Here is a 23,773-nt window from a genome sequence, read left to right on the forward strand (position 1 = left end):
GAAAGAGATCTAGTCACTAGTCCCAATTCTGTAAAGTGAGCTACTGAAATTCTTTTCTTCCAGGAATATTTGCATTAAGAACTTTTTTTTAATTAGCTAAATTAAAAATGAGTTAATCTCCTTACACTGAAGTTTGAACCAAATCATTTTAAGAAAACGATTTTGATTTTCTTGCTCAATATGATAAAAATGTTTATTTAAGTATGTATCTTAAGGTTGGCAGTGAAACCTCAGGTTTACAACAGTTTGCATTCAGTAGTTTTTTAGGTAACACAAACATCAGTATGGCCAAATGTTAACTCACTTCACTTTTGTGGTAATAACAAATTAATATTTGTGATATACAGTGTTCTTTTTTTTTTTTTTTTTTTTTTGAGACAGAGTCTCACTCTGTTGCCCAGGCTAGAGTGAGTGCCGTGGCGTTAGCCTAGCTCACAGCAACCTCAAACTCCTGAGCTCAAGGGATCCTCCTGTCTCAGCCTCCCGAGTAGCTGGGACTACAGGCATGCACCACCATGCCCGGCTAATTTTTTCTATATATATTTTTAGCTGTCCATATAATTTCTTTCTATTTTTAGTAGAGATGAGGTCTCGCTCTTGCTCAGGCTGGTCTCGAACTCCTGAGCTCAAACGATCCGCCCACCTCGGCCTCCCAGAGTGCTAGGATTACAGGCGTGAGCCACCGCGCCCGGCCTACAGTGTTCTTAAGTATAAAAACTTCTTGGATTGTTTTTAAAAGAAAACACATCTTAATAATATCACAGCCCCAAAGACACATTCTGAAAAGTTATCAAAGTGGGGGGGCGGGGGCTTCAGTTCATTTCTTTATGTGTTGTGAGTTCTTTTCCATTTGTAAAATGATTTTTTTTTTTTTGGAGACAGAGTCTGTCTCTGTCACCCCGGTTAGAGTGTAGTGGTGTCATCATAGTTCGCTGCAACCTCAAACTTATGGGCTCAAGCAGTTCTCCTGCCTCAGCCTCCTGAGTAGCTGGGACTATAGGTGCGCGCCACGATGCCCTGCTATTTTTTCTATTTTTAGTAGAGACGGGGTCTCGCTCTTGCTCAGACTGTTCTCAAACTCCTAAGCTCAAGCAATCCTCCCATCTTGGCCTCCAGAGTACTAGGATTGCAGGTGTGAGCCACCACACCTGGCCTATAAAATAATGATTCTTATTATAGTTGTTTTAATTAGTTTTAATATGACAATATATTAATAAACTAATATTGATATGGGCTTTTCAATTTGCCCAAGATTAGGAATTACAAATGGAATGAAGCAGCACTTCCAGTTGACAAATGGATCCACAGGTAATGCGATGTCTCTTAGATTAAGCTTGTGACAATTAAACCAATAAACTGTAGCTACGAGGAAACTATTGACAAAGTACAACCAGGGAATATTCATCTCAATATATGCTGGAATTTGTACTCTAAGTAAAAGAATAATTAGCTGAAGTAGTACAAATGGTAACCAAGTACCAAGAAAACAGACAATGAGCTTAGACAAGAATGTTTTTTTAGAGCTCACCATATAACTAGATTGGGATGAAAAAGGAAAATATAAGATAGTCTCATTCATATAGGAAGTTATCCTAATAGCCTGTACCAAGGTAATAACTTCTGACCAAGAGGTTATAAAAGCCACAAACAGAATCATCATCATGGAAAATGACAGCCAGTAACTCTGAATGCTAACATAGAAAGGACATTGATAAGAATGAATATTCTGTGCCTTCAGGCTTTGGTAGATAGCTGGATCTCCCAAAACATAAGCAAGGACTGAAATCCAAAGTAAAATTATTGTAAAGAAATAAAATAACTTTTGACACTTAAATGAAAGCTTGGTGGTTTTAGAGAAATTCAGGTAATAATCTATAAAAGCTATCAGGAAAACTGGATAATGCAAAAGGCCGTAAGTAAAGGAAATAATTTGAGTAAATAGGCAGATGTGGTATTTAGTAAACCTAATGCCCAAAAGTACAAAATCCCTGAAATAGGATATAATGGAAATGTTTACCAAAAGTAAAAGATCGACAAATCCTAATGAAATGCAAAAATATTCCATAAAATTTTGATAGGTGTTTTTTCTTCTCATTCCTAGTGTGAAGATATTTAATAATATTTTCCCAAGTATGATCAAAAATAGCAGACAGTTAACATCTAGGGGCTGGTTTGTTTGATTTAACTGGTACTGAAAAGAGCAGTTTTCTGAAGAAAGAGCAGTCATATTTTTAGTTAAATTTCAAGACGACCTGATGTAACACACATGATAAAACACTGCTTCACTTTATTTTCCATCCCTGAAAAAAAAGTGAAAAGAAAATTTTGTTATCTTGATGCTATCTCTATTTTAAAACTTTACAAAGCAAGCACTTCTATTCTTAAAAATCTAAATTCAATCCAATCATTTTCACAAATAATTAAACATAGGAGTTATATTCTCATAATACTTATAGAATATAGAACATGATCAAGAAGAATTAATGTGTATACTCTGGTTATTTACTCAGACCTAGATGGTACAGAATTCTGAGATCCTTAAACCAAAACGTTATATATAAATTAATTACTACCTTCCTATATAAGTGTAGGTTTTAATAACTTGTAAAGAAAAAAAAATACTTTTATCTGCACTGGAGCCAAAATCCATGCCTAAAATAGCAGCTTGATAGTAATACTCAAAACAGCCACTGATAGCTTTTAACCTGGTCCCACTCTGACTCCCCAAAACATTACCTCAGCCCTCATTTTTGTCACTGAAATTTAGAGGCCATACTTATTCAGCCCTTTAACATAGCAGTTTTTAAAGCTTTTTAACCACAGGATCATTCACATTAAATCTTTCTGAAGCTCAAAAGGTTTAAAACAGATGGTTCAGCTAAAAATAACAACATAGATAAAGGAAAAGAAAGATAAGGATTTATCTTCTGTATATGATCTTTCAGGTATGGCACCTGGAGAGATGAGAGAATACAGGGTAGGAGTAGGGACTGAGTATGGATACCTGGGAACATTAAGACCTGGTAGGTAAAGGCACAGGAAAAGGAATTGACACTGGAGGGTTTATAAATGCATTTGGAAGCAGGGAAAAGAGATGATGAAGAAAGAGGTCAGAGAAGAAGAAATCAGGAAAGGATGGAAGGAAAGAAAGGAGATTCAAGAAATTTATCCTTACTATTTAACAGAAAAATCAAGGTTGGCCTAAAGTTATTTCAACAATACTGTTCAATCATGGTGTTTATAAATAGCAAAACAAAACAACAAAAAACCAAAATCACAACTGGAAATTGAATTAAAAATAACATAAGTTGAGGGTTGGGTGTAGTGGTTCATGCCTGTAATCCCAGCACTTTGGGAGGCTGATATGGGAGGATCACTTGAGGCCAGGAGTTCAAGACCAGTTCCTGGGCAACAGTGAGACCTCTTTTCTTCAAAAAATAAGATAGCCGGGCATTGTTGAATGCACCTGTAGTTCTAGCTACTCGAAGGATGAGGCGGGAGGATTGCTTGAGCTCAGGAATTCAAGGTTAAATGAGCTATGATCGGGCCACTGCACTCCAGCCAGGGTGACGGAGTGAGACGCTGTCTCTTAAAAACTAAATAATACAAGTTGAGTTTTCTTTATTTGAAATGGACTAGATTTTGGATTTTTTTTGGATTTGGGAATATTTGCATTATATCAGTTGAGCATCTCAAATCTGAAAATCTGAACTCTGAAATGATCCAGTAAGCATTTGAGTGTCATATCAGTGCTCAAAAAGTTTCAGATTTTGGAGCATTTCAGATTTTGGATCTTCAGATTAGGGATGCTCAACCTGGTACATCTTTATGAAAGCCTATTATTATGCAGCCATTGAGAATGTTTCTCAAGATAGGAGGAAGACTAAGTTTTCAGTCTACCTTTTCTATACTTGTTAAATTTTAAGCCTTGTAAATTTCTTAAATGTTAAAAAAGTAATGTCATGATAAACTCCCACAATGTTAAGTGAAATGCAGGTTTCAAAATTATGTAACATGTCATCTAATTTTTGTAAGAAATGCATGGAAAAAGACTAAAAAGGTATCAATATGGTAGTAGTATACTTACAGGTTTTTCTGTATTTCCCAAACTTTAAGGAAAAAAATAATGGAGTAGTAAGTCTCAAAAGTGAAAAAACTGTATTTGCCTAAAAGCAGGTCATTGATAATTAAATTATTTCAAGGGAATAGTGAGGAGATTGAGGGTAAAGAATTCACTGTGAGAGAGGAATATAAGTTCTGTTGACACATTGAACCCTTACTCTCATGGCCATATATCTGTGTTATGAGCTCACTTATAATGAATATTTATATACACATATAAAGACAGTAATAAAAAATATGGCATATCTATTTTCATAACTATAGAAGACCCAAAATAAGTGCTTCCTATACTCAAGTTTTTTTCTGTACTCAAACATACTACTTTCTGTACTCAACTACTTTCTGTACTCAAACATACTTACCCCTATCCAAAAAAGTTCCATTCCAGATTTGATGTACAAGAGCACAAAGTCTTAGCTGCCAACTTGTCAAATGCCATTGGCCTTGTAAGTGGTGTTGCTTGGATAAGGAAGCCTAGATGGAGTAAGACCATGAAGTCTCCCTTGTGCCAAAGAAAAAACAGGCTTAGTTTTCAAGAGCCAATGGTGGTTTAAAATGAGGGTGAGGAAGGGAAATCATGTGGGTCCGTATTTATAAAGACCCATTTTAAAAAAATGTATCTTTAGGATAAAAGAAATAAAAACAGATTATCTGTATCAAAAGATTTTATCCTTTTTTAACCCCTATCCTAAATTAAATAAGAAAAGCTGAGTAAGCAACATCCAAGAGAGGGTTCCTAACTTTCCATTTCACCGTTGACTCTCGAGGCAGAGCCAACTGGAAGGCCAGAAAAGCAGGCTAATGCCTAGGGGAGGACTCCAGTGTCTCCTAGGGGCTTAAGGAAGGTTCTGAGAGGAGGAGGGAGGACCAGCTACAGCCACCAAGGTGCACTAATCAAGAATCTCCTCAGAAGAGGACCAGAAGAAAGAAACAAGTCTGAAATGGAACATGTAAGAGAATGGTAAAGCTAGAAGAAAAATAACACCCAGGGAAGACATGCAACTTGAGGCGATTAAAAGCAACAGAAAGGAAGAAACTGGAAAACAAGATTTTGGTTGTTTTACACTAGTTCCTGAATACGCAGTCCTGGAAACCAATCAAAACTTTCTTAGATGAGACCAATTTTATGTGTAAGTATCCAAAAATCCAATATTTTGTTCTTTAAACCAGCTCCCTGGAGAAGACAAAAATCCTTTGATACGCTGCCTGTCACAAATTTTCATTTGAAAAATGTTCACAGTAACTACAGAAATTCAGAGATTTATAAGACAATGGTCCTTCTCCTGCGTGTTTTTGAAATACTTATGAACATCAACTAATACACCTCATAAGCAACCTAAAAAGTTAATGTAGAAGTTCTTTTCCAGGCATGTTGCCTCTCCCATGGGCTTGCTTTGCGATCTGGCCCAGTCCAGAAGCATCGGCAGGGCCTCCGTGATTTCTTTTCACTGACCCAGTCTCTGCTTTCTATTTACAACTCAATTCTTAACAATATGCCATACTTACTCTCCAGTATGTCTGTCTTGACTGATGATCTTCCTATTTTATTTCGGTTTTAGTGCCTTCAATTATGTTACTGTGGGTTTCTTGCATTTCATTTTGCTATACCAAAATGCCATGTAAGTAAGTTCTGTGTGAAAGATAGAAAACAAAAATAACCATCATTAGGAGATATCTTAATAATGAGTCCAGTGAAACTGGCTCCAGATCCCTGCTTAGAAAAACCATAACTTTCTGTGGATTGAAACCAAACTTAAAGAGCAGAGAGGAAGGAAGTACCTCCCAACTTGTTTCACAAGACTAGAATTACCCTGATAAAAACCAAAGACATTTCAAGAAAACTAAATTATAAGTCAACATCCCTCACAAACATGGAGACAAAAATGTGTAACAAAATATTAGCAAATTTAATCCTTAAGACATCATGGCCAATGCAAGCTTAGTTTAACATTAGCAAATCAACGATATAATCTACCATATTAACAGAATAAAGGAGAAAAACTATATGATTATCTGAATAGATGAAGAAGTATTTAACAAAATCTAACATGATAAAAACTCTCACAGATAGGCTATGTTCCCAACCAAATAAGCAGCATCTGTGAAAAGCCAACATCTAACCTGATGCTTAGTGAAAAAGTGGGCATTTTCCCCAATATCAGGAACAATGTGATGTCTGCTCTCCACTCCTACTTAAGAGTATTACTGGAAGTCCTAGCCTGCGCAATGAGGTAATGACAAGAAATAAAAGGCACATAGATTGGAAAGAAGGAAATAAAACTCTCTTTATACATGGGTGATATGATCACATACTTAGAAAAATCTAAGGACTCTATAGTAAAAGCTACTAAATCAAGGTCATAGATCAATAAAAAAAATTATACTTCTATATATTATCAATAGACAATTGGAAAATGAAATACATCATTTATAATAACATTGAAAATAGGAAACAAGGGTAAATTTGACAAAGCACATGTAAGCACAGTATTCTGAAATTTTAAAATGTCACAGAAAGAAATTTAAAAAGACCTAAATTAACAAGATACACCATAGATTGGAAGACTTAGGAAGTTTTTTTGTAGAAATTGGCAAGCTGATTCTATAACTTATATACAATGGCAAATGCCTAGTAGAGTCAAAATAATTTTTAACAACAAAGTTGGAGGATCTACACTGATTTTAAGACTTGCTATAAAGGTATAGAAATAAAGACAATGTGGTATTAACATGAGGATTGTCCTATAAATCAACGGGACAGAAGAAAGTCCAGAAACAGACCCACATATTTTTGGTCAACTGATTTGCAACAAAAGTACAAGGTAATTCAACGGGAGATAGTCTTCTTGAAATGATGCTGTAAGGTATACATCCATGGGGGGGGCGGTAATTAACCTTGACCGTGACCTCACACCATACACAAAAATAAACTCAAAATGGATCATAGGACCAACTGCAGAAGTAAAACTGAAATTTCTAGAAGAAAACAGAAGAAAATCTTTGCAATCCTGGGCAGGTATATTAGTTTCCATAACAAATTACCACTGGTGGTAAATTTAAACTGGTGGCTTAAAACAACAGAAATTTATTCTCTCATAGTTCCGAAGGCCAGAAGTCTGAAATTAAGGTGTCAGCAGAGCCATCTTCCCTGTGAAGGCTCTATAGGAGAATCCTTCCTTGCCTTTTCCAGCTTCTGGTGGCTCCTGGCACTCCTTGGCTTGTGGCAGCATAAGGCCAATCTCTGCCTCTTTCTTCATGTCTGTCTTGCCATATATGTCTCTTCTCTTATTATTAATATAAGAACACCAGTCATTGGATTTATAGCTCACCCTCACCTAGTATGACCTTATCTTAATTACGTCTGCAAACAACCAAATTTTCCAGATAATTCCAAATAAGGTCACATTCTATGGTTCCACATGGACTTGAATTTTTGGGGGACACTAGTCAACCCATTACAGAAGGCAAAGGTTTCTTAGGCAAGACACACAGGTGCATGCACACACACACAGATTGATAGATTTGACTTCATGAAAAAACACACACTTCTCCCTGAAAGGACAGTTAAGAAAATGAAAATGTAAGCTATAGACTAGGAAAAAATATTCACAATATTCTGACAAATGACTTAGATCCAGGATATCTCTTACAGTAAGATAATTAGCCCATTAGAAAAATGGAAAAAGATATGAACAGACACTTGGGGAAAATATAAATGGAAACCACAGTGAGATACCTATGCATGCTCACTCCAATAGCTAAAATTCTAAAAGACTAGCAATACATGTTTTGGCAAGGAATTGGAATAACTAAATCCCTCAGCCATTGCTTAAGGCAGTGTAAAATGGTACAACCACTTAGGAACAGTTTGGCAGTTTCTTACAATGTTAAACATCCAAATACCATTTTACTACCCTGTAATCCCATTCTTATGTATTTACCCAAGAGAAATGAAAACATATGTCCACAAAAAGGCTTGTACAACTTATTACAAGGACAAATACTCAATTCTCAACAAGCTGTGGAAAATGCCTTTTGAGATTTCATCACCACTCGCTCTCTAGGCTTCTTCGCTGCTGGCATAAACAAGGTACCATTAAGATGGCAAAACTGTGCTGATAGTTTATGTGCATACTTTAATTGTGCTGCTTCTCATTTGAGATTTAATCAACTACACTTTTGATTCAAAACCGGACATTTCATATTAAATAAGCCACGTACCCATAATTATTAAAAATAAAGAAAATTTTAAAATTAAAAAAAAAAAAGGCTTGTACACAAATGTGTGTAGATTTATTCATCATGGCCTCACATTGGAAATATCCCAAATATCCATCCACAGGAGAATGGATAAACTGCAGTGTATCTATACAGTGAAATACATTTCAGCAATACAAAGGAATGTCCCTGATACATGCTACACAGGGACAAATCTCAAAACATGCTGAACAAAGGGAACCTGACGTAAAATTTTTGAGTATAGTCTGTGTAGTTCCAATTACATGGAATTCAAGACAGACAAAACTGATCCATGAAGCCAGAGAGGCCATCCGTGGGAATCTGGGGCCAGGCTGGGGCAGAGGGGCAGCAGAGAATGTTCTGTAGGGATGAGAATGTTCTATATTTGGATTGGGCTGGTCGTTCAAGTGTATACATTTTCCAAAATTCAAACTATATACTAAAAATGCACGTTTTATTAACTTGTTTTTAAAGGATGTCCATCTTACAATATTGGATATAAAAGTGAAAACCGGGAATTAATTTAAATGTCCAATAGCAGGAAACTGGCTGCATGAATTATGATACAACTTCCAATGAAAGGTGGCTTTTTTAAACAAATGCACTTCCCTCCGCTCCCTCTCATAACTGCACTAAAATAACAGGAAATTGAGTTTTTACTTAACTCTAAAATAAATAAGCAAACCTAATTTGTAACACTGAGGAGCACTGGAGAACCAAGTCACCATTTTTAAACTGGTAAATACTGGGAAACATTCTTCCTGCCTTTCCTGTACTAATTAACACTTGGTGACAAAATAGTAAGTGAGGGGATGTCTACTTTTATGGAAGTACTTTAATGAGTGAACAGGAATAAAATTTGAACTTTGCCATGTTGCAGCCCCCGATGTACTATATGGAGATAGCCAACGATCATCAACAGCTACTAATACCCAAAGGCAGAGATCAAAGAATACACCAGTATCTACCTGCCAAAAAATTAGAAGCCGATCAAACCTGTCGATGCAACTACTGATTTACAAGAAAAACAGGGGGTACAAGAACATGTTTAATGATCCCTACAAGATGCAGTAAATGAAATCCAAATGGTGGTAAGCTCTACAGGACAACTTGTTTCTTCAAATAAATTGTATCAACAACTACCCAAAGGATTAAGAGACTTAAAATATATCAACCAAGTACAATGTGTAGAACTTATCTGAATTTAGTGAAATAAAGAATTTATAAAACAACTGGAAGTTTGAACACTGACAAGAAATTTTAGGATATTAAGGGATTTTTAATTTTGGGTATAATGATGGTATTACAGTGTAATGGGCTAAACTGTGTCCCCTCCAAATCCATATGTTGAAGCCCTAACTCCTAGTACCTCAAAATGTGACTCTATTTGGAGACAGGGCCTTTAAAGAGGTCATCTGGACACACACACGACACCAGGGATGCCCAAGCACAGAAGAAAGGCCATGTGAGGACACAGCAAGAAGGTGGCCATCTACAAACCACAGAGAGAGGCCTCAGGAGAAACCAACCTTGTCAATACCTTGATCTCAAACTTCTAGCCTCCAGAACTGTGAGGAAATAAATTTGCAGTTTAAACTAAAAACTAACACATATGGTTATTTAAAAATGTCACTATTCAAAAAAGAATATGAACTGAAATATATACAGACAAGACAGATCCCCTGCAATCTGCTTCAAAATAACATGGTGGGGTGGGTGGTGGACTGCAGTGCAGATGGGGCAGGACTGACCGTTGGTTAATGGCTATTCCATCTATTTGTACGTATGTTTGAAAATTTTCATAACCTGTTTAACACACTGACTGCCACACTAGGAAAAAAATTTTCCTTGGGGCCACGATGTTTTATTAAAACAAAATGATCCTTTCTAATTTGATATTTTTTATTGTTTTCTGTGCATCAGTTATATGCAATGCAATCCACGTTTTTAGAATTAAATTGTCAATATTAATTGTAACAATAAGAACACCAACAAGGAAGATTTTCATGGACCAACTGCAGGGTTTTGCCTCACGAGGCCCTGGGCTCAAAACTAGCCTGAGTTAAATACAACTCACATGGCAGTCCATGTGCTTTTTAAAAAGGCATAAACCTTCAAGGACAAAATTCCAGAGGCTGGAAAATGAATAGATGAATGGTAAATGAGCATCTTGCTAAACAAAATGTGCTCCAAGGACCAGGAGCATAAGCATCACCTAGGAAATTACTGTAAATATAGATTCTGAGGCTCCAACTCAGACCTACTGAATCAATATGCACTTTAAATAAAATCCTCAGGTGGATCATATACACTGAAAATACACTGAAGTTAGCAGTGGGGAAAGCAAAGTGGCAAGCTAATTCATACCTTAGGATGCTCAAAAGGCTCAGGAATCAATGCCCCAGGTATCTTTAGAAAGGGATGCAAAGATTGGGCTAAAAACAGATGGATTAGCTGCTAATAAAATAATAAGCAGTTAGATACCCAGATCTCTTCTTAGTGTAACAAATGACTCCCTCTTCAAGTATGGAATAAGAAATGGCGGTTTCTTCCTCTGGGTAGAGTAAAACAAGAAATCTTTGGACTGTGGGCAGAGTTGAGGAGAGAGGGGACCATACAAAAATGGGGACTGCATAAAAATACACACATTAAAAGTTGAGACCTCTCTAGCCTTCCTTCCTCCACTTGGATTTCAGGAATACTATTATTAGAAAACATAAAGATTCAAAAATCCCTCTCTAGGCATCAGCCTAGAAAGGACTATCTAAAAATACTACATTGACTCTTCTCTTCTACTTATACATATGACCAGACATTCAAAGATCCTCAGACATTCAAAGAAAATCTCTAGTATTAAAAGTCAAACACATCCACAAGCAGAAAAAAATTGGAGGAGACAAAATGCTAGAAGAAAACTTTATTTAAAACTCATTGTTTTCAGGAAGAAAATACTGCATCCATACAATAAGAAGAGGAGCTATTTAACAAAAGAATACAAGAAAGAGCTCTTAGCAAATAAAAATATGATGGCAGAAATGATAAGGTGAACAGAGGGTTGGAAAATAAAGTTCAGGAAACTTCCCAGAAAAAGTGGAACAAAAAGATATGGCTAAGAAAATTAGAGGACTAATCCAGTTGGTACAGAATCTGAAATAATAGGAATCAGAGAGAGAGAGGGGGAAACTGGAGAAGAAATCAAAGAAGAAAAGGCAGTAACATTTTCTAGACGTGAAGATTTTTCAGGATTAAAAGGACCTGTCATGCCCACCTTGATGAATGAAATCATCCTTCAGAAATTTGAAAACAGTAGTCTCATATTTTTGTGGAATTCCTGTGCATATGCTCATTAAAAGATAAAAAAAGGTTGAAAACAGTGATGACAAAGAGATCACTAGTTTCCCAAGAGGGGAAAAAAACCCCAAACAGGTTTCATACAAAGGATTAAGAAATGGAACGGCTATCTTGAAAACCAGTAAATTAAGGTAAAGAATTAATCAATTCCCTAACTTATATGAGATGTACATCCAGGTAACCAAGTAGTAGATGAGGAGACATATCTCTTTAAAGAGTGTTCCAACTTGTAAATGAAAAATAAACTTTAGACTGAGAATTCCACCTACCACTTACACAGACATTTTAGCACCTATAGCTGCCATCATCACAATAGGAGAGACAACCGGACATTTCATGCCTCCTATAGCCTGAACCTATGTCTGATTAAATCTCTGGATCCAGCTGCCAATTTGCAAGAAATAGAGGACTGAGGGATATGCTGAGCTGAACCATGAGCATGCAATTACAAAACTCACACTGTGGAAGACTCTATTGGTCAAAGGCTCCAGTTCAATGGAAGAACAAGGAAAGTTTTAAAAATGGAGAAGTCATGTAGAAAGTAAAAAAGATATTTAAAAGACATCTCAAATAAGTTTTTTTTAAAAGAGGTAAGACTAAACTATAGCCTCTAGGGATACACATTTGGGTGTTAGCTTTGAAATGCAAGGAAGTGATTACTATAAAAGTCAAGTTATTTGGGGGGGAAGTGAGGACGCTGTGATTGGGAGAGGTCACTGGAAGGGGTTTATGCAGCAACATTCTTGTTCCTTACCTGACAGGTGGCTACTCGGGTGGGATGGCGTCGGGCTCCTCAGCAACAATGGAAGCTAAGATGCCTTCAATTCTAAGGGATAAGTTCAACGAAACAAAAATAACACTTGGCATAAAAACCACAGGCAAAATCAAAAGAAAACAACAAACTGAAGAAAAAAACATTACAAAATATTAATCTCCCTAATTTAGAAAGAGCTCTTGGAAAGCAAACAAGAAAAAGATCAAAATCCCAATAGTGAAAAAGATTTTAAGAGACAATTCAGAAAAAGGACAAATGGGCTATTAAACATACAAAAGGAGGGTCAGTATCACTCATAAGAAAAATGGAAACTTAAACTATACTGTTTGCCTCATAAAAGATAAGTAAAACCCCAAATTTGTCAACAGAGTATCTCTGGTGAGGCTGTGAACAGGGTTGCTCCTATCCACTGGTGAGGCTAAGGAGTATAACTGGTGTAACTCCTGCAAAAGGCATTTTGGCAATATCAAAATTACAAAGATACTTATATGTCCCCATGAGCCAACAACTCCACTCCTAAGGATTTATCCGATAGATTTGCTTGTAGGCATGAACAATTAACTTTTTGAGAGTATTCATGGGCCTGGTGCAGTGGCTCATGCCTATAATCCCAGCACTCTGGGAGGCCAAAGCGAGAGGATTTCGAGCTCAGGAGTTCAAGACCAGCCTAAGCAAGAGTGAGACTCCATCTCCACTAAAAACAGAAAAAATTAGCTGGGTGTGGTGGCGCATGCCTGTAGTCCCAGCTACTCAGGAGGCTGAGGCAGAAGGATGGCTTGAGCCCAGGAGTTTGAGGTTGCAGCGAGCTACACAACACTGCACTCTAGCTGGGGCAGCAGAATAAGACTCTGTCTCCAGGAAAAAAAAAAGTCATAGATTTGGGGAAAATATTTTCAAACCATATATTTAGTAAATATCCATCTACGTATTTAAAAATTCTTGAAACTCAATAAGATGGTGACAATCCAATTTAAAAATGGGCAAAAGACTCAACTAGACTTTTCAGCAAAGAAGATACATGAATAACAGACATATGGAAAGGTGCTCATCATTAGTCATGAGGGAAATGCAAATTAAAACTGCAATGAGATACCATTATGTAGCCATTAGAATGGCTATAAGAATGACTAACAATGCCAAATGTTGGTGAGAATGTGGAGAAATCAAAACCCTCATACACTGTTGGTGGGACTCTAACATTGTGTACTGCTTTTGGAAAACAGTTGGGCAGTTTCTTAAAAGGTTAAACATAAACTTACCAGATGATTCAGTAATTACACTCTTAAGAATCTACCTAAGAGAAAGAAAAATAAAGTCCACATAAACACTTGTAAATAGCAACCTTATATTGTTTATAGCAACATTATTCATAATAGCCAAACAATTCAGGTGTCCATAAATCAGTGAATGGATAAGCAAAATGTAGTACATGCATAAAACTGAATGCTATTCAGCAATACAAAGGAACAAGCTACTGATACATGCTGCAACATGGACGAACCTCAAAAATGTCGTGCTAAATGAGAGAAGCCAGACATAAAAAACTACATATTCTAAGAAAAAGGCAAGAGACAGAGAGTGGCTCAATGGCTGCCTGTGGCAGCTGTGAGGATTGACTGTAAACTGGCAGAGGGAACTCTGGAGTGATAGAAATATACAAAAGCTGGACTTCAGTGATGGATGTACAAATCTATAAATTTACTAAAAATCATAGAACTGTACACTTAAACGGGTGGATTTTATGGTATATAAATTATACCTCAATAAAACTACTCAAAAAAAAAAAAAAAAAGAAACTTGTATGAGAATGTTCATAGCTTTATTCACAACAGCCAAAAACTGGAAAACCCAAATGGTCAGCCAAGTAGAATGGATAAATTATGATATATTCAAAGAATGAAATATTAGTTACCAATAAAAAACAAACTACTGAAACACATAACACATATAAATCTCAAAAACATTATGTTGAACAAAAAAAGCCACTTTTTTCTTCTACTACATATTGTATTCCATGTACACGAAGTTAAAGAACAGGCAAAGCTCATCTGTGGTGCTAGAAATCAGAAGACAATTGCCTCTGGGGTAGAGAGACTGCCTGCACGGGGCAAAAGAGAACTTCCTGGAGCACGAAAATGCTCTGTATCTTGACAGGGATGTTGTTTAAATAGGTGCATACATTCATCAGAACTTAACACTTAAGATTTCTGCATTTTACTGACATACCACAACAAATTTTTAAATGCTTAAAAATGCCCAAAAGACGTACCACTAGACAAACTCAGAATTAATCAAAATTATTTTCAGAAGGTACAAGTGTGCCTGTGTCTGTTGTCCATCTGTCTGTCTCCGGTCATCATAACATGTTAAATAGTTAATATAAATGGGTGGCTAATGATTTAATGCTCACTTTTAAATGGTTTAATTATGTCATGTGATACAAATATACATTTAACATGTGTAAGTTATGAAACATAATCAAACTCACTGTATGGCCACTCATTTATTTACTTCAAAAATATTTATGGAGGGCCAAAAATATATTCCAGGCATTCAAGTTCAAATTGTGACTAAATCATGTAGTGCTGATGTTTCACTTTTTTTAATGTAAGAATCTGAATGTACCTTTCAGAATAAAGTTTACTTAACATGAGGTTCCTGGTCTGCTCATGGGAAGAAAAAAGTGTTAGATAATCCAACTGTCTCAGACTCATGAAGCAAAAGCAAGTTGGTACCAGCAGATTTGGGACTTACGGGGTAGTCATTTCAGGCCTCCACTAACTGCAAGCCCATCCGCTCCACCCCGTTCCCCCAGGAAGAGCGGCCCTGGGAGGACAGGCTAAGCTGCGTGGAAACATCCTGGAGGCGGCTGCTGCCTGCTCAGTGGCATCTATTAAAACTCAGGACTCAGACCAGGAGGAATGGAGTGCCACCACCACAGGCAGCTGCCCACCCTCTGTCACCTCCTTTCCATGTCCCCAGTTCCTCTTAGAATGACCCCTCGGTGGGCTCTAACCCAGGCCTGGAGGTGTGAGGACGAAGGAGGCATGACCTTTCTCAGTGCCTGGGCAGGTGCAGGGCACTTCCTACCCTCCTGGGGCATCTTAAAGAGTGTTTAAAACATTCATGCCTTTTGACCCAGTATCTGCGCTCCAGTATTTTATCATAAGGAAGTAATCCGAGTTGAAGGAAGTAATTATTGCGTAAGCCGCTCCCTCCAGCATAGTTAACAATAGCCTACAGAACACCCTCCCGCACCTTCAAAGATTCAAAACAACTGAATGTCTAACAATAGGGAACTACTCAAATGAATTATGACACAGTCATAAGATGGACTACGACCTGCAGCCATGAAAGATAAACTTTAGAGACAAAATAAAGAGCAGGAAAATGCTGACAATATAACATTAAGTAACAGAAGAGGAAGCTGTGTATGCCAGGGCTTCTCACAGGGAGAAGTGGATTTCCCCAGCGCCCCAGAGATTTGCTGACCCCTGAATCAGTGTCACTGAGGGGAGCCTGCTCTTGCCCTCAGACAGCCTGTGACAGCAGGCATGGGAGGGTGAAGACTAATGGTACACATAGTGTTACTCCAATATTGGGTAATTGGGAAAAACCATGTATATACACAGATCAGAAGTAATTAATGCCAGGCCACCTGTGACTGGTAAGGTGGTGGCCTTTGTAGACCGATACTTCTCACACTTGAATACGGATCTTGTTAAGAGACAGATGCTGATTCGATGTCTGGGGTGGGCCTGAGATTCTGCAATTTTTTTTTTTTTTACTATCAAGCTAGCAAACAGCATGAGATTCTGCATTTCTAACAGGCTCCCAGGTGATGCCTGTGCCGCCAGCCCAAGGGCCACGCAGGACAGCAGGACAGACCCTGAAGGGAGACAGCCCAGCCACACAAACAGCGCCACCTGTGGGTGGTGAGAGTACACGTGCATATTTACTTCTTACTGTCCTATATTTTCCACAATAAAAATGTACTGCTTTTGTAATCAGAAACAAAACTTTTAAACGTTCAAAACCTTTTGACAGTAATTATTCTTACAGGAATCCATCTCAGATAATGTGAAACGGGATCAAAGGTTTTGGTACATTCAACTTAGAATGATTTGCAATATCAAAAAATAAGCAACCACCTTGTTCTCAAATATTTTAAGAGAATGACTTTAAAAAGGTTGAAATAGCATGAAGTCATTAAAAACGATATTTATAAAGACATGAAAAATAATAAATTTTAATCACAGTATGGCAACTATATTAAAATGCTAACAAAATGTTTATAAAATGCTAGAATTTATTAAATTTATAAAAAATGAAAGCAAAGCAAAACAAAAAGGAAACATGTCAAAATGTCAATGTCTTCAGACCCTTGGATGGTGGGGTCACAAAGATTTTTCCTTTTAAACCTTCCAGAATACAGTAAAGTTGAAGGAGGCAAGATCTGGAGGCCAGGGTGCCAACGGAAAGGGGCAGAGGCAGGGAAGAGACGGGAGCCACACAAGGGAGGAGAGTGCAGGCGCCGGGCCCGTCAGCTGGGCTAGGGGTATAGGACTCCTCTCTGGACCCCTGCTGGCAGTGAGGGAGAAAGGCAAAGGGCTCAGTGAAGGCAGGCTGGCCACTGTACCCAGGAGAATCCAAAGCCTATCAGCTCTCCTCCTCCCAGACCCTGCTGAATGGGTCTGGGCAAGAGCTGTCAGCAGGAGAGACCCCTGGGAGAAGAATCAGTGTCTCTCCATTCAGCCTCCCCAGAACACCTTGACTATCCATCTCTCCCTTCCCTTCCTCAGAATGTTCCCTTCCCAGAATGACTTAAGGACATACGGAATAAGAACGCATGTTACCCTCTCTGATAAAGTAAAATGAAGCCCATTCCATGTTCCCATTTCTAGGCTCATTTGTGGCTTAAACCTCAGTTCACTCTTGTACCTCTCCTGACAGGCGGCAAAAGGCAACAGAAACAAATGCAAACAAACAGAAACCTACGTTGCCCGGCTGAAGATCAAACTAGACTGCCCTTTTTGAAACTATAGAATGCTAAATGAATATTAGTTAACATTCGTTGGTTAACGCTGGTTCACTTTTCCAAGTTAAAAAGTAAACCTGCCAATGTATCTGTTGTATGATTTTAACACTAAGGAGCAAGTCAGACAGTACTTCACTGGGCCTATGTCAGGACTTCATAAAATTCTGTTAGCCCCTTAAGCATTCCTAGTAGGTGTGCTTAGCCCAGTTGACAGAAGAGGCACCGGACGCCCAGGGGATCCAGCCTTAACCCCCTGCCCAGTGGTGGCACACCTGGGGCTGGGCCTCCTGGCCCGCTGACCCTCGTCTGTGCTTTCACAGTGGGGTAGAGTTTGCACCCACGTGAATGCTAGGGGATTCCATCTCCTCTCATAGTCAGTGCAGATTTTAATCCAAGAATAACAGAGCCAAAGCCCTGGGTTCAAAGCCACAGGTTCTGGGCCAGTTCTCAATTCCAAAGCTGCTGCCACACCAAATACCCTGTTAGCATTTGTCATGGAGAACATTTCCCTAAGGCCACATGGCAACCCAGATGGGCAGCCCACAGCTCACTCTGCAAATAAGAAGGTCAGAGCTGGGAAGCATTCCTTCCTGGTAGTCTCTCTTCTAACATTATAGGGGGAAACTCCCCCAAATAAAAGTGAAAGTAAAGGAGGCAATAGCTGACCCGCAGTGAATCCCATCCCCTGCCACTTAATCCTCACAGCCCTACAAGGTAGGTATTATTATTACTCGTATTTTACACAGAGGAAACTGAGGCACAAACAGTTTAAAAAATAGGTGAAGGTCACACAGTCAGGTGGTGGGAGAACTGGAAATCAAACCCAGCCACCAGCTGGGTCCACACTCAGGATCTCTGGGCTTCGCCTTTGTTTGCTCTGGCTAATAATCAATCAGACTTTTCCTTGGCAAGGAGTTAATGATCACCTGAGGGAGCAACAACCACAAACCCCAACCCCGGAGTTCTGAAAGGATCCAGTCAAGCGGCTCGTCTGGCACTTACAGAACACTTCATCCTCTAAACTTACTTCTTTTGGCCAAAACTTGGTATTGCACTTGTAGCCCTTGTTCTATAGTTCTTATCACACGGGTACATACATGCCAACTGACAGTCCTAGTGACAAAGACCTCAAAACAGTATCTGATATTTCCTCCAAACCACTCCACAAGGTTCATCTTTGTGGTATTTCTTTTTCCCATTCTCCCCCCAACACCTCACCCACCCACAGGGCTGTGAACACTAAGAACTACAGGGAAGGAAACGAAGATCCAAACAGAAGCTTCAACTGTAATGAAACTCCAGATATAAGCAGAGGTGAGAAGATCTGCCCCATGACCCTTAACTGAGAGTTTCAACATGAGGAAATTAAGCCACCCTTGGACTTGCATCACAGAAACCCCCTGAAGGCCAGGCTATGGGCACCTCAGTTCCTCATCCCCGCAGAGCTTTCTGAGGGGGCTATGCCCAAGCAGTGTGTAGAAAACAGACTTGTCGTTAGCAGGAAGGTGGTGGGCAGAGAAGGAAGCCAGTGAGGGGACCGTTGCAAGTCCTAGGAAACCCTCAGAGTGGCTGGGGTCCAGCTCAGAACAGTTAGAGTCAACGCACAACCTCAGGATCCATTCAGATCCCAGAGTCAGGCTGCTTAAAGGAGGGCTTCTTGGTGCCCCATCCCCACAGGACACCCTGGGGAACCCCCAAGGTGCACAAGACGCCCCCCCACTTCCTCCTCACAGAGTTAATGAATGGTGTGGGGTTTCGGAGCCGTTCCTTTTCCCCATGGAGGCCTGCCCACGTGTGTACTCCCTTCTTGTACCGCAGAGGTAGCAAACTCTAAAGTTCTATGTAAATGAGAAAAACAGGAAGGATGTGAGAAAAATGATGGCATAACTTGTATTCTTCTGACAAACACAAGACTATTCGTTTCCTCAAAGGAATATGCACTTTCCCGTGTTTCTTGGAAAAAGAGCCTCTTAACCTATCCTTTGTTATCCCATTTTAGGTAAACAACACACACACCCACACAGATCTCTTACTGTAAGAGAAGCAACAGTGCAACCTCAAGGATGGGAACACTTTAGGGAGTGCAGAGACTGGGGGAATTGGAACGCACCTTCCCTAAAGACGAGGCTGCTCTAGTACTGCCTTTGGGAATTCTTGGGGGCAGAATATTTGAAATTGCCCCATTTTCGGCATTGGCTCAGTTTTTTCTTTTTAACTCTGCGCTGGGCTGACAAAACTCGTCTGTTGGGTGGATGTGGCCATGCCCCTAGTCTGTCCCCAGGGCAGCAGGGTGTGGTAGAAAGACAGTTTGCCTAGATTGACTAACAGACTCATGTGGTCAGCCTACTGCCTGCTAAAGATAGTGTGGACCTGCAGAGCGGCCAGAAATAACGCAGACTCTCAAGCCTGACAGAGCAGAGTTTGAATCTTGGCTCCACCTTTACTAGCTACAAGACTATTAACCTCTAGCCACAATTCCCATCTGTAAAATGGGCTAATATCCAACTCAGATTTGTAAGAATTAAAAACATGAGTGTGTGAAGACTCCCACAAACGCTTAATAAATGTTAAATTTCCTCCCCAATCCCCCAAAGAAATGGCTTAAGGCAAGTCTTAGCTTTAGATTTCAATGTTCTTATCTGTTAAAATGCAAAATTACCCTCTATCACCACCGTTCCACCTCAGGAGATGGGATGAGGTGCTGCAGAGTACTTACAAATGAGAAGAATATTATTGACTCGATTGCCAACACCCTTTCCTATCACATCTAGCCCAGCAAAGGAGCAATTTGCTTTTCTAATGTGTTTCTACCCTCAATAACAGAAGCAGGGAGAAAATGGTGTCACACTTATGGTAATTCCTTAAAATGGCTATTAGTGATCAGCCCTCCAGAGTCCAATTCCACCAGAAGAAAGTAAACATTAGGTCAGCACCTGGTCACTTAAGGGCCCAGCAAGTTTCTTTTCTCTTTCTATACTCTTGTTTTAGGGAACTAGAGAGGAAACTGAGGTAGAAAACTAAGTCACTTAACAGTTCCATATTTCTTTTATTCATAAAAAGAAAATGGAACCACAGCCAAACAATTTCACTTAAGTATCATCATGAATTCACTATGATATTTTCCAACTTTAAGGGAATTCTTGTTAGTTCTCTCATTATTTTCCCATACACCGGGACACGTTCTGGCATTCCTCAACTGAATCTTAAAACATCTTTACAACTTCTTTTGCACTAGTGAATCTACACGGGCAAAGTTTAGGCTGAGAGGATTCATCTAACACTTCAACTTTTAACTGTCACAGATATTTGGCTTGTTTTCTCTTTAAATCACAGGCATCAAAGCTACTAAAAAATGTGGGTTTATCTTTCAGGAATATGCCTCCCCTTCTACCTTCTACTGAACTTCAATAGCTCCCTCTTAGAATCACTGCTTTTCCAAATTACTAATCAAGCATGACAGGAAGAGTAGGAATTGTAAGATAAGTCTGGAGGAGAAAACAATGAACAAGTTAAATGAACATACAGATATTATTCCCCTCTCCCCTACTTCAAGCAGGGTTCTTGAAAAGGAAAGAATGCTGTTAACATCATGCAGAATTTTTAGGAGTCAGTCCTTGGCTAGGTATTTACATGCCATGATCCCTGAAGCAAATAGGATAAAGACAGAAAAAGGGCAACACAGCACAGGTCTCTTTCAAGTAATAAGTAGATCTCCACTCATCTTGTGCTTTGTTTTTATAATGTAAACCTTGATGTAAACAATGCTTCCAGATATACACAATCCTTAGTGTACCACACAATGTGTTCACTACCCCGAACACTTTTATGCTTTTGATGAGCATAACTTGGAAGGGATCTAGGCAATCTGGAAAAACTGCTAACACATTTTACACAACCCCTAGGCTTGCTAATGCCCTTTGTATAAAAAAAGCTGACCCTGCATCCACCTGCATCAACTTGATCCGCTCAGCTTTGTCATGCTCAGCAAACACCCTGTGCCTTCTGAGCAAAATTAATCGGCACCCCCAGGAGGGAGAATAGGATGATTTTTTTATGACTCCAGTCTGGAGAGGCAAACTTGACACTCAGTTACAAATAATGAGGGCCAGTGGAAGGTGGCCTTGAATCTACAGTCACCTGCAGTGCCAAACCTACCTCCTGCAAAAAGGCTCCGCAGGTGGTGGTGGTGTTATGTTCAAAGGAAAATGCCAAACATGCAAAATAGAAACACTAGTGTAAGGACTTCCATACCTACCATCCAGCTTCAGCTATTAACAAGCCATTGCCCATCCCTTCTCATCTTGTCCCCCCGGGCCCCCTCCCCCCGTACTTCTTTCTTAGCAGTGCTCCCCAAAACTGGATTATTTTGAAGCAAATCCTCAACCTGTATTTCAACTTCAGTATGTATCTCTAAAAAAGTTTTAAAAACCATAATCATGATTCCATTACCAAAAGTAACTAAACAGAACTAATATTCTTAATGTTATCAAATAATCAGTACAAACTGCCATTATCTCATTTTTTTAAAACATTCTTTCATCAAATCAGGATCCATCCAAGGTCCACACGTTGTATTGCCACATTATATCTCTTTAATCGTTTTTAAACCCCAAGTCCTTCTCCCTGTGATTCTCACAGCAGCTAGGCTGATACCCATCGGCCAGTCCCAGTAACTCCCATAACTCTACTCTGGGGATACCACAAAGAAACGCCGGTCTTAGAGCTTGGCAAATATATACCTGTATGTTTATATTTATATATAAATTTATAAATATAAAGCACTCGCGAAACCATTTCACTTGAAGCAACTATCAACCCTGACAGCCAAAGGCTCATTCACACCGCAATTCTTCTCTGTGTGGGTTTATATCTGGGATTTCAGCAACACCTTCCGCTTACCCGAGTCATTTGCACAAGTGTGGGACGAAGCGGGTGTTTTCTTCCAACTGAACCTTCCTCAGGAGACCGAGTTCATGCAGTCGCCTCCAGAATACAGGGGGCTGGCTCTGCCACCACCCCCGAGGCCACCTACCTGCACAGGTGAGAAAAGTCAGCTTCAGCCACTGAACTCCCAGGGCGGTCTCAGGTTATCTAGAAAGATTTTGAGCGGGCCAGGCTGGTCATCCAGGAGCCAACCATGACGCTACCGCCTCCGAAAGCGAACAGCCCTGCAAACCTTTGAGGCTTAATCCCAGGGCCAGGCACGCCGTCCCCAACGCTCCAGCCCAGAACAGGGGACGAAAAGTCGGCCCCCAAAGAACACACGTTGAGTGTGTGTAGAAGACTGTATACACCTATGGGTGCCAGGAAGGAGAGTGAAGAATTACGTACACTCGTTTCTGTAACATCACCTGTTTTTACAATGCTTAAAAACCATGTCCTCCGGAAACAGGGTAGCAAGTGTCTGGGTGGGGGTACACGCCCATTGCCCAGACCTCAGTCGCTACGGCTACGCGGTAAGCCCCAACCCGAAGCAGGAAGGCTCGGGCGTCTGCGGCCCCACTCCCAGATCCTTTAAGTAGCAGCGAAACGCCAGATCTCGAGCTCCTGGAAAGAAAATTCCTTCCCTTCCCAGACGCGCTGCGCGCCCCGCCGGGGAAGCCGGGAGCGGCGCGGGGGCCTCTGACCACCCGGCCCTGGGGCGGGGAAGGGGGCGCAAGCACGCCAGGCACCCTCCACCCGCGCCCGCACTCACCCGCCGGCAGACGGCTCGCGGCTGGCGCCCCGGGCGCACGGCGCCCTAGCAGACTCGAAGCGAGGTCGTCGCCCGGGCACCTGCCGCGCCCGGCCCAGGTGACTGCCCCGGGGAGGGGCGGGAGCCCAGTGCGCCCGCCTGGCCCCGCCCCTCCCCGCGCGCTCCCGGGGCCCCGCGGCGACCCAGCCTCAGCCCAGCCGCCTCCCGACCAGGAAATGCGGGCGTCGGCGCCGGGCAGCCTCCATGCGCGCACGCCCCGTCCCGGCCCCGGCAAAAGACGCGCTAGAGGGCGCCGCCTGCCGGCGGGGCGGCAAAATGCGGCGGAGGGAGCCACGCGCGGCCGGCTGGAAATGGGATGGGCTTGAGGGTGTCAAGGGAGGTGGGGCACGCCCCGGGGGGTGCTGGGTGCGGAAGCCCCCGGCAGCTTAGCGGGACCCTCTTTGTCGTGCTAGGCCTTGAGGACCTAGCCCCAAACCAAGGCGCTCCCCAACTCCTTAGCAGGCAGAGCGGGCAGGGGGCCATTGGGCCAAGGGAACTTTTCGTTCCCTTAGCG

At 40.5% G+C, this 23,773-nt stretch overlaps 1 protein-coding gene across 3 annotated transcripts; it reads right to left on the reverse strand.

Moving 5' to 3' along the window:
• Nucleotides 1-726: 726 nt before the first annotated feature.
• On the reverse strand, nt 727-23,348 carry GPR160 (G protein-coupled receptor 160). Of its 3 annotated transcripts, none has more exons than XM_069472940.1 (6): nt 23,221-23,348; nt 22,425-22,557; nt 13,747-13,781; nt 12,467-12,538; nt 5,629-5,752; nt 727-2,300 (listed from the first exon to the last, which is right to left on the reverse strand). In XM_069472940.1, exon 6 carries the CDS (start codon nt 2,225-2,227, stop codon nt 1,211-1,213), a length of 1,017 nt encoding a protein of 338 aa, XP_069329041.1. In that variant the 5' UTR covers nt 2,228-2,300; nt 5,629-5,752; nt 12,467-12,538; nt 13,747-13,781; nt 22,425-22,557; nt 23,221-23,348; the 3' UTR covers nt 727-1,210. The 3 variants fall into 3 exon arrangements, with proteins under 3 accessions (XP_069329041.1, XP_069329042.1, XP_069329043.1); XM_069472941.1 differs by lacking the exon at nt 23,221-23,348 and adding an exon at nt 22,877-22,913; XM_069472942.1 differs by lacking the exons at nt 12,467-12,538; nt 13,747-13,781.
• Nucleotides 23,349-23,773: the final 425 nt, after the last annotated feature.

Source organism: Eulemur rufifrons, chromosome 7 (assembly GCF_041146395.1).
Source record: "Eulemur rufifrons isolate Redbay chromosome 7, OSU_ERuf_1, whole genome shotgun sequence".
NCBI lineage: Eukaryota > Metazoa > Chordata > Mammalia > Primates > Lemuridae > Eulemur > Eulemur rufifrons.

Coding starts and splice junctions, on each gene's coding strand:
- GPR160 (XM_069472942.1), bottom strand. CDS start 2,227: ATGACTGCTCTTTCTTCAGAAAACTGCTCTTTTCAGTACCAGTTAAAT.